Source organism: Salmo salar, chromosome ssa21 (assembly GCF_905237065.1).
Source record: "Salmo salar chromosome ssa21, Ssal_v3.1, whole genome shotgun sequence".
Classification (NCBI taxonomy): domain Eukaryota; kingdom Metazoa; phylum Chordata; class Actinopteri; order Salmoniformes; family Salmonidae; genus Salmo; species Salmo salar.
The window spans coordinates 24,604,640-24,616,477 of record NC_059462.1 but is presented as its reverse complement, the minus strand read 5'-3'; the positions used below and the strand labels follow the sequence as shown (position 1 = coordinate 24,616,477).

At 43.3% G+C, this 11,838-nt stretch overlaps 1 protein-coding gene across 6 annotated transcripts in view; it reads right to left on the bottom strand.

Moving 5' to 3' along the window:
- Positions 1-484: 484 nt before the first annotated feature.
- LOC106582021 (phospholipid-transporting ATPase IH) overlaps positions 485-11,838 on the bottom strand; it is a 70,177-nt gene continuing 58,823 nt past the window's right edge. For 2 of the 6 annotated variants that reach the window (XM_014164679.2, XM_014164681.2), the window contains 5 exons: positions 6,127-6,192; positions 5,725-5,828; positions 5,458-5,623; positions 2,554-2,821; positions 487-1,815 (listed from right to left, as the gene is read on the bottom strand). In XM_014164679.2, the coding sequence (XP_014020154.1) occupies positions 1,808-1,815; positions 2,554-2,821; positions 5,458-5,623; positions 5,725-5,828; positions 6,127-6,192 (612 nt within the window). In that variant the 3' untranslated portion in view covers positions 487-1,807. Of the gene's footprint in view, positions 1,816-2,553; positions 2,822-3,375; positions 3,486-5,457; positions 5,624-5,724; positions 5,829-6,126; positions 6,193-11,838 lie in introns of those variants that run through there. The other 4 variants (XM_014164683.2, XM_014164684.2, XM_014164682.2 and 1 more) reach the window with 3 other exon arrangements.

The following is an 11,838-nucleotide window of genomic DNA, read 5'->3' as shown; positions in this document are numbered from 1 at the left end:
AGAATAGAGTAGTGTCAGAGTAGTGTAATAGAGTAGAGTAGAATAGTGTAATAGAGTAGTGTAATAGAGTAGAGTAGAATAGTGTAATAGAGTAGTGTAATAGAGTAGAGTAGAATAGAGTAATAGAGTAGAGTAGAATAGAGTAGTAGAATAGAATAGTAGAGTACAGCAGAGTAATAGAGTAGAGTAGAATAGTAGAGTAGAGTACAGTAGAGTAGAGTTATAGAGTAGAGTAGAATAGAGTAGTAGAATAGATTAGTAGAGTAGTAGAGTACAGTAGAGTAGAGTAATAGAGTAGAGTAGAATAGAGTAGTGTAATAGAGTAGAATAGAGTAGTGTAATAGAGTAGAGTAGAATAGAGTAGAGTAATAGAGTAGAATAGAATAGTAGAGTACAATAGAGTAATAGAGTAGAGTAGAATAGAGTAGTAGAGTAGAATAGTAGAGTAGAGTACAGTAGAGTAGAGTTATAGAGTAGAGTAGAATAGAGTAGTAGAATAGATTAGAAGAGTAGTAGAGTACAGTAGAGTAGAGTAATAAAGTAGAGTACAATAGAGTAGTGTAATAGAGTAGTGTAATAGAGTAGAATAGAGTAGTGTAATAGAGTAGAATAGTGTAATAGAGTAGTGTAATAGAGTAGAGTAGAATAGTGTAATAGAGTAGTGTAATAGAGTAGAGTAGAATAGAGTAGTAGAATAGAATAGTAGAGTAGTAGAGTACAGTAGAGTAGTGGTGTGGACTGGGATCAGGACCAGACTGAACTAGAACTATGACAGGACCAATGGGAGGCAGCTTGGAGGTCACAAAGGCGTACGCATGCTTCCCAGCCGAAACAGTTCGTTAGAGTTTGTGCATATATTATGACGTATTATATTATGACATTTTCTGAAATGTTTATCCTTTTGGACTTCGGGAAGAGTTTTTTTCGGCTGTTCAGGGACACAACATGTTTTCTCGAGGCAAGCCGAAGTCGGTAGCCGAAGTCGGTAATTGGTCAACAGTAGGGATTCTTCAATAAAGTCTTTGTTGTCATTCAACGTGACAACAAATTTTCATGCACATTTTTTCATTGATAAATACTGCACCAAACATCTTAGTTTGATGTAAATTGCGCAACTAAGATCTCATCGGCAAAAACGTCAACATTTCACAAGTTCTTAGATTAATTCTGACTATTTTGAGGAATTGTATGCTGGCTACGGCATCTCAAAATGGACATACATTTTGTATTGATTTTTCAAGCAAAAGTCTTAAGGGAGTATGCAAGCGCACTCGTTACATTCTCGGCAAGGCGCCAGCCGAACTGAAGCATGTGGAAGCCTCAAATCGCATCCGCTTCCGAATGGCTGACAATGTACATGGTAAATGTCTCATGTTTGAGGAGTATGTGAGAATTAGTGAGCGTTTGTGTGTATGCATTGTTTATGAGTGGAACACAAATCCATAGTATTTGTAGGTTTAGGTCACATATTGGTCTCTGTGTGTGTGCACATGGTTGTGTATGCTCACACATCAGCCTGTGTTTGTGTGTGTCACACAGAGGTCTCTGGCCCTGGTGGGTAGTAGGCAAAGCCAGCCAGAGTTTACAGAGCACGAAGGGGCTGAGGGTGCAGAGGTCTGCCCCACACCCATCAGCCCAGTGGGCTAATACCAGTTTGTGGGGGAAGAACTCAGACCTGTGGAGTGTTAGGGGCCCTGGAACCCCGAGGTGAAGGTGGGAGGAGTCAGTGCTCTTCCGTTTGGAGGAGGGGCCAGAAGGGCGAGAGGACACGGGGGTCAACTCTGCTACACTGCTCTGCAACACCTTGTCAATGTCCTGGAGAGAGGGAAGGAGGGGAGAGAGAGAGGAAGTGGTAAGACCTACTGAAAATACTCTGGTCTGTTCATGTTCAATTCACATTCAGGTGATCGGCATGCAATAAAAATGAAAGATTAACATACATGCTGTACCATTTCCCAACACCAGAGGTCAAAAGTACACTGATGTGGCCTGGGGATTTTATTCAATCAAATGTATTCAATAATAATCAATGTCAATGTTTTCCTATGTATTTAACTTTATCTCCATGTTTAAGATACCAAATGTATTTATTTGCACAAAATGTATGTGTGGCATTGCCTCTGAAACTCGTGTTGACACAGACAGCATGTGAGTGATCCAATAACAATACATTTACAATACATTTACCTTTATTTCATCTTTATTTAACTAGGCAAGTCAGTTAAGAACAAATTAGGCTGCCTAAGAGCATCTCTGAGCAGGACAGAAGGAAAGCCAGAAAATGCCTCTGTATCACAAAAGAGTTTACAATACAGTACCAGCCCAAGCCAGCCACCCTGATCCTGCAGGCTAACCACCCTAAAGCACCCAAAGAGAATCATCCCATGTAAACCACCCAGACGGCCCCATGCGTTGCATTCCATGGTTGTGATTTGTCCCAAACCAGCTAGCAGTGAAGAGCCTCTAGCAGGAAATGAAATGTCCCCAATACCCTTAAGGTCCCAGCGTTCAGGAAGGTACATGCCCAATCACAAAGCGTAAACCATCACCCACCAAGATGTACCCCCCAGTTACCGTAACAACCCTCGCCATCTGAGGGGGCGTGGTCTAGGGGCTGGCTGAGAAGGTAGTTAGGGTTGTGTGACATCATGGAGTCATACGTCCTGGCAGCTCGCACCCCTTCACCTCCTCTTTCCCCCTCACAGGTCCTAGCAGGGCAAAGCATGTCGCTCTCACTGCCTCCACCACCAGCAACAGGACTGGGGTCCGGGCCCGTGGCCGGGGACACACTCCCCTCACACACGCCATCAGCCCTCACCCTCTGTGGGCAAACAGTAAGGGTGAGAAGGGGTCAGGAACCAGGAGGCGGTTCCGAATAGAAGACATGCGGTGAACCACTGCACTGTAACTAACATAATGATAGCCCTTCAACTTCCCAGCGTACTGCTAGCAATAATCTGTCTGTTGTCACGGAAGATTAGTCTAGTGTCGGTGTGCCACACATGCTAGCAAGTTAGCATTTGGATGGAATAACACATCAACGTACATTTTACACATGAATATACAATACACTGGGTGAGGTTGTAAAGCTAGCGAGATGCTAACAGAAGGCTAGTGATAGGTCAATAAGGTTATGAAATCAGTGATTAGAGCTTGTTATCAGCTGTAGCACGATCAGCAGTAGCATATTTAGCAGTATGAATGTCAGTATTGTCTGGCACTTGAGTTCAATCGTTTGACGTAGAAATGGAAGCCCTGGATGGGAACATTACTGTGATTGGCGTTGGAAAGTTGGGAGTTAACTTTGAAACTGATGTAACTCAATGACGGTGGAACACTGACGTGATATTGACGAAAGTGTTTAAAAAGAGTCACCTCCTCCTCCTCTTCTGCAGTCTCTCGGCCAATCAGAAACTCAATCTGCTGTCGGACTGAGTGAGCACGAAGATGGTGGATAGCTCCACGGTAAGGCACGGGCGATTGGACTGCCATTGCCCAGGGTGACGGGGTCAGAGGGCGGAGAGAGACAGAGGTAGGGGTGGGGTGAGGAGAAAGATAGAGACAGGAGAGATTGAAGGGGGGCGATTAGGAAGCAAAGCAGAGGCAGAGAGGGAGGAGAAAAGTAGAAAGGAAGCAGTCAGATTTAGCTACAGATCTGAAAGCATTGGATAGGTATAAGCAATGTGATATTTGCTTCACCTTGCCTTCTGATAGGCTTGGTGGAATCTTTGCCACATTTCTCACACCTATGCAATTGTGACAGGAAGTAGTAATAAGAGGAGATGAAAGGTGGAGGAGTTTTAGCAATACAGTGTGGGTTAACAGAGGGTCAATCTACACTGAACAAAAATATAAACGCAACATGTAAAGTGTTGGTCCCATGTTTCATGACCTGAAATACACATTTTCCATACGCACAGAAACCTTATTTCTCTCAGATTTTATGCACAAATGTGTTTACATCCCTATTAGTGAGCATTTCTCCTTTGTCAAGATAATCCATCCCCCTGGCAGGTGTGGCATATCAAGAAGCTGATTAAACAGTAAGATAATTACACAGGTGCACCTTGTGCTGGGGACAATAAAAGGCCCTTTAAAATGTGCAGTTTTGTCAAACAACACAATGCCACAGATGTATCAAGTTTTAAGGGAGTGTGCAATTGGCATGCTGACTGCAGGAACGTCCACCAGAGCTGTTGCCAGAGAATTGCATGTTCATTTCTCTACCATAAACTGCCTCCAACAGGGTTTTTGAGAATTTGGCAGTACGTCCAACCGGCCTCACAACCACAGACCACATGTAACCATGCCAGCCCAGGACCTCCACATACGGCTTCTTTACCTGCAGGATGGTCTGAGACCAGCCACCCGGACAGCTGATGGAACTGTGGGTTTGCACAACTGAAGAATTTCTGCACAAACTGTCAGAAAGGGAAGCTCATCTGCATGCTGGTCGTTCTCATCAGGGTCTTGACCTGACTGCAGTTCGGCATCGTAACTGACTTCAGTGGGCAAATGCTCACCTTCGATGGCCACTGGCATGCAGGTGAAGTGTGCTCTTCATGGATTAATCCAAGGTTTCAACTGTAGTGGGCAGATGGCAGACAGCGTGTATGGCGTCATGTGGGTGAGCGGTTTGCTGATGTCAACGATGTGAAAAGAGTGCCCTATGGTGGCGGTGGGGTTATGGTATGGGCAGGCATAAACTACAGACATTTTATCAATGGCAATTTGAATGCACAGAGATACCGTGACGAGATCCTGAGGCCCATTGTCGTGCCATTCATCTGCCGCCATCACCTCATGTTTCAGCATGATAATGCACAGCCACATGTCGTAAGGATCTGTACACAATTCCGGGAAGGTGAAAATGTCCCAGTTCTTCTATGGCCTGCATACTCACCAGACATGTCAGCCTGAAACATGTTTGGAATGCTCCGGATCGACGTGTACGACAGCGTGTTCTAATACCCGCCAATATCCAGCAACCTCGCATAGCCATTGAAGAGAAGAGGGATAACAATCCACAGGCCACAATAAAGAGCCTGATTAACACTATGCTAAGGAGATGTGTTGTGCTGCAGGAGCCAAATAGTGGTCACACCAGATAGGGAAGAGGAACAGAAAATCAGTCTAACTTTATTTTAAGGTATCTGTGACCAACAGATGGACATCGGTATTCCCAGTCATGTGAAATCCATAGATTAGTGCCTAATAAATTCATTTCAATTGAACGATTTCCTTATATGAACTGTAACTCAGTAAAATCTTTGAAATGAGAGTTTTAGTACCATGGGTTGTCTGGCATATCAGAGGGAGCTATACCTGGATACCTTTGGTGATTTTACAGGTAGGCCTACAGTACTTATCTACTGTACATATTGTTTCTGCAGACAAATAACCCTTTAATTCACTGGTACACTCTTATTTGTGTGGTCAAGTTGCGGTCCTTCCTACCTGTGCTCGTTCGGTAGCGGTGGGCCACAGGGTTCTGCAGAGGACCTTCTTGACCACGTCAGGCAGCAGGCTGATCGTGATGAGAAGGATGATGCCGAGCCAGGCCGGACCGCTGGACAACATCTGCATGAACACGTAGTACATTCTCTGGTAGTTCAGGAAGGGCCTAGAGGGAGAGATGACATCTAGTTATTTTATTTCTATGTTGAAGTGATACTAATAATGTACAGAGAAAGAATCAGTTAGTTGTGAGAATGAGAGGCGCACCAGATGATGCCTCCCCAGAGCAGAGAGAAGATGACATAGAAAAGCAAGGAGCCCCAGATGACAAAGTGGTTGATCCAGGTCCAGTGGTGTGTGTCCAAGGCAAGCTGCAACACACAGGATACACACATCATCAAATCGCCATGCCTGCAGGGCGCACAGCGCTAACGACTGATGAGCAATTCTACTGGATCAATTCTCTCACACACACACACACACACACACACACACACACACACACACACACACACACACACACACACACACACACACACACACACACACACACACACACACACACACACACACACACACACACACACACACACACACACACACACACACACATTGATCATGCAATCCACTATTATCAGATTCACAAAACACTCACATACACTAACCCACCTTGAGCGTGACAGTGAACACCAGCACAGTGAAGACGAGAGTCCCGAAGGTCCAGTTTCCAAACATCTAGAGAACAGAGAGAGGAGGAAGAGTCTGCTACAGTACATCATCACGCTGCATTTCATCCTTTATCTATATACAGAATCCCATTGATATAAAAGATCCGTTTTCCAGGGAGACATCTGTTGAAACCATTGACTTCTTTAAAACCATTATTCAACACAGAGCACCATCTATAATTACTGTATTACAACCCTAAACCCTGTAACGTTTGACGCATAAACAAGCAATGTCAATTTCACCTGCATTTTAGCGCTGGGACGAGCAAGGGACTTTCTGGGTAAGTCGCTAAGAGCTTTGCACACCTGGATTATACAGTATTTGCCCATTATTCTCTTCAAAATTCTTCCAGCTCTGTCAAAATGGTTGTTAATCATTCCTAGACTGCCATTTTCTAGCCATATATTTTGAAGCAGATTCAAGTAAAAATTGTAACTCGGTCACTCAGGAACATTCAATCTTCTTGGTAAGCAACTCCAGTATATATTTTCCTTGCTGTATCTGCCTGGCTGGCTCCGCTCTGTCTACTGGGATTCTCTGCCTCTGACCCTATTACGGGGGCTGAGTCACTGGCTTGTTCAGGCTCTCCCATGCCGTCCCTAGGAGGGGTGCGTCACTTGAGTGGGTTGAGTCACAGACGTGATCTTCCTGTCCAGTTTTATGCCCCCTCGGTCTCGTTCGGTGGGGTTATATCCTGCCTGGTTGGCCCTGTCCGGGGGTATCGTCGGACGGGCCACCGTGTCCCCCGACCCACCAGTCTCAATCTCCAGCATTTATGCTGCAATAGTCTGTGCCGGGGGGATAGGATCAGTCTGTTATATCTGGTGTAATTCTTCTGTTTTATCTGGTGTCCTTTGTGAATTTAAGTATGGTTCCTCTAATTCTCTCCCCCTCCCGGAGAACCTGAGCCCTAGGATAATGCCTCAGGACTACCTGACGACTCCTGGCTGTCCCCAGTCCACCTGGTCGTGCTGCTGCTCAAGTTCAACCGTTCTGCCTGCGGCTAGGGAACCCTGACCTGTTCACCGGACGTCCTACCTTGTCCAGGACCTGCTGTTTTCGACTCTCTCTCTACCGCACCTGCTGTCTCAACCTCAATGCTCGGCTATTAAAAGCCAACTGACATTCACTCCTGAGGTGCTGACCTGTTACACCCTCTACAACCACTGATTATTATTTGACCTTGGTCATTTATGAACGTTTGAACATTATGAAGAACAATCTGGCCTTAAATGTCCATGTACTCTTATAAATCTACCCGGCACAGCCAGAAGAGGACTGGCCACCCCTCAGAGCCTGGTTCCTCTCTAGGTTTCTTCCTAGGTTCCTACCTTTCTAGGGAGTTTTTCCTAGCCATGCTTCTACATCTGCATTGCTTGCTGTTTGGGGTTTTAGGCTGGGTTTCTGTATAGTACTTTGTGACATCTGCTGATGTAAAAAGGTATTTGTAAATCAATGATTGATTAATTGATATTTGGCCTTGTGTTATACGTTATTGTCCTGCTGAAAGGTGAATTATTTTCCCATTGTTTGGTGGAAAGCAGGTTTTCCTGTGCTTAGCTCCATTCTGTTTCATTTTATCCTGAAAAACTCCAGTCCTTGCCGATGACAAGCATACCCATAACATGATGCAGCCACCACCAGGGGGGGCAGGTAGCCTAGCGGTTAAGAGTGTTGGGCCATTAATAGAGGCGGCAACTGACTAGGTATCTCCTATCCCTTCCCCCATGCTTGAAAATGTGGAGAGTGACACTCAGTGATATGTTGGAATTGCCTCAAACATAACGCTTGGTATTCAGGATAAAAAGTTAATTTCTTTGCCACATTGGCCTCCTAATGAAAACCCTGAGCGGTTTTCGTTCTCTCCGGCAACTCAGTTAGGAAGGACTCCTGTATCTTTGTAGTGACTGGGTGTATTGATACACCATCCAAAGTGTAATTAATAGATTGTGTGGGGTACAGAGATTGTGTGGGGTACAGAGATGGTGTAGTCATTAAACAATTATTTTAACCTCTATTATTGCACACAGTGTGAGCCAATGCAATTTAATATGTGATTTGTTAAGCATGTTTTTATTCCTGCACCTATTTAGGCTTGCCATCTAAGGTGGCGAATACTTATGCAACTAAAACATTTGTAATATTTTATTAATTTGACATTATGGAGTATTTTGTGTAGATCAGTGACAAAACATCCCAATTAAATCCCACTTTGTAACGCAACAAAATGTGAAAAAATCCAAGGGAAGTGAATACTTATGATAGGCACTGTAAATATTGTGATTCGATAATGCGATTTGATGTTCCAAACGTATTGCTATGTATGTGTCTGCAGCAGAGAGACAAGAGAAAGCATGAGAACATTTGTTGGGATTAGTTATTGGACTAAAAGTGCTGAAAACATGTTGGCTCATTATTTAAAAGAAGATGGAGAACAAGCTACAGGATAAAAATACCAGAGTTTTGACACCGGTACAGCAGACTATTGCTATTTTACACTACAAGGGGGGGGGGGGGGGAAGGGAGCATACATATATACACACACACCCAGTCAAAGGTTTGGACACACCTACTCATTCAAGGGTTTTTCTTTATTTTGACTATTTTCAACATTGTACAATAATAGTGAAGACATCAAAACTATGAATTAACACATATGGAATCATGTAGTAATCAAAAAAAGTGTTAAATTATAATATAATTTATTTTTTTGATTTTTCTAAGTAGCCACTCTTTGTTTTGATGACAGCTTTGCACACTCTTGGCATTCTCTCAATCAGCTTCATGAGGTAGTCACCTGGAATGCATTTCAATTAACAGGTGTGGCTTGTTAAAAGTGAATAAATAAATAAAATCCGCAAATGAATGCTTTTGAGCCAATCAGTTGTGTTGTGACAAGGCAGGGTCAGTATACAGAAGATAGCCTGAAGGTCAGTCAATCCGGAACATTAAGAACTTTAAGTTTTTAAAGTGCAGTCGCAAAAACCATCAAGCGCTATGATGAAACTGGCTCTCATGAGGACCGCCACAGGAAAGAAAGACCTAGAGTTACCTCTGCTGCAGAGGATAAGTTCATTAGAGTTACCAGCCTCAGAAAATAGAGCCCAAATAAATGCTTCAGAGTTCAAGTAACAGACACATCTCAACATCAACTTTTCAGGAGACTGCGTGAATCAGGCCTTCATGGTCGAATTTCTGCAAAGAAACCACTACTAAAGGACACCCACCAATAAGAAGAGACTTGCTTGGGCCAAGAAACATGAGCAACAGACATTAGACCAGTGGAAATCTGTCCTTTGGTCTGATGAGTCCAAATTTGAGATTTTTGGTTTCAAATGCAGTGTCTTTGCGGGATGCAGGGTAGTTGAACGGATGATCTCTGCATGTATGGTTCCCACCGTGACGCATGGAGGTGGTGTGATGGTGCTTTGCTGGTGACACTGTCAGTGTTTATTTAGAATTCAAGGCACACTTAACCAGCATAGCTACCACAGCATTCTGCAGCGATACGCCATCCCATCTGGTTTGAGCTTAGTGGGACTAGCATTTGTTTTTCAACAGGACAATGACCCAACACACCTCTAGGCTGTGTAAGGGCTATTTGACCAAGACGGAAAGTGATGGAGTGCTGCATCAGATGACCTGGCCTCCACAATCACCTGACCTCAACCCGATTGAGATAGTTTGGGATGAGTTGGACTGCAAAGTGAAGGAAGAGCAGCATATGCACAGCATCTGTGGGAACTCCTTCAAGACTGTTGGAAAAGCATTCCTGGTGAAGCTGGTTGAAAGAATGCCAAGAGTCTGCAAAGTTGTCATCAAGGCAAAGGGTGGCTATTTTGAAGAATCTAAAATATATTTTGATTTGTTTGACACTTTTTTGGTTACTACATGATTCCATATGTGTTATTTCATAGTTTTTATGTCTTCACTATTATTCTACAATGTAAAAAATAGTAAAAATAGACAAAAACCCTTGAATGAGTAGGTGTGTCCAAACGTTTGACTTGTACTGCATACACACACACACATACATACACACATACATACACAGTTGAAGTCTGAAGTTTACATACACCTTAGCCAAATACATTTAAACTCAGTTTTTCCACAATTCCTGAAAGAATCCTGAATTCCCTGTCTTCGGTCAGTTAGGATCACCACTTTATTTTAAGAATGTGAAATGTCAGAATAATAGCAGAGAGAATGATTTATTTCAGGTTTAATTTCTTTCATCACATTCCCAGTGGATCAGACGTTTACATACACTCAATTAGTATTTGGTAGCATTGCCTTTAAATTGTTTAACTTGGATCAAATGTATTGGGTAGTCTTCCACAAGCTTCCCACAATAAGTTGGGTGAATTTTGGCCCATTCCTCCTGACAGAGCAGGTGTAACTGAGTCAGGTTTGTAGGCCTCCTTGCACGCACACGCTTTTTCAGTTCTGCCCACAAATGTTCTATAGGATTGAGGTCAGGGCTTTGTGATGGCCACTCCAATACCTTGACTTTGTTGCCCTCAAGCCATTTTGCCACAACTTTGGAAGTATGCTTGGGGTCATTGTCCATTTGGAAGACCCATTTATGACCAAGCTTTAACTTCCTGACTGATGTCTTAAGATGTTGCTTCAATATATTTACATAATTTTCTTCCGTCATGATGCCATCTTTTTTGTGAAGTGCACCAGTCCCTCCTGCAGCAAAGCACCCCCACAACATGATGCTGCCACCCCCGTCCTTCACGGTTGGGATGGTGTTCTTCGGCTTGCAAGCATCACCCTTTTTCCTCCAAACGATGGTCATTACAGCCAAACAGTTCTATTGTTGTTTCATCAGACCAGAGGACATTTCTCAAAAAAGTACGATCTTTGTCCCCATGTGCAGTTTACAAGCTGTAGTCTTGGCTTTTTATGGCAGTTTTGGAGCAGTGGCTTCTTTCTTGCTGAGCAGCCTTTCAGGTTATGTCGATATAGGACTCGTTTTACTGTGGATATAGATACTTTAAAAAAAATCTGTTTCCTGCAGCATCTTCATAAGGTCCTTTGCTGTTTTTCTGGGATTGATTTGCACTTTTCGCACCAAAGTACGTTCATCTCTAGGAGACAGAACGCGTCTCCTTCCTAAGTGGAACGACAGCTGCGTGGTCCCATGGTGTATATACTTGCGTACAATTGTTTGTACAGATGAACGTGGTGCCTTCAGGCATTTGGAAATACCTCCCAAGGATGAACCAGACTTGTGGAGTGCTACAATTGTTTTTCTGAGGTCTTGGCTGATTTCTTTTGATTTTCCCATGATGTCAAGCAAAGAGGCACTGAGTTTGAAGGTAGGCCTTGAAATACATCCACAGGTACACCTCCAATTGACTCAATTGATGTCAATTAGCCTATCAGAAGCTTCTAAAGCCATGACATCATTTTCTGGAATTTTCCAAGCTGTTTAAAGGCACAGTCAACTTAGTGTATGTAAACTTCTGACCCACTGGAATTGTGATACAGTGAATTATAAGTGAAATAATCTGTCGTCTGTAAACAATTGTTGGAAAAATTACTTGTGTCATGCCCAAAGTAGATGTCCTAACTGACTTGCCAAAACTATAGATTGTTAAGAAATTTGTGGAGTGGTTGAAAAACAAGTTTTAATGACTCCAA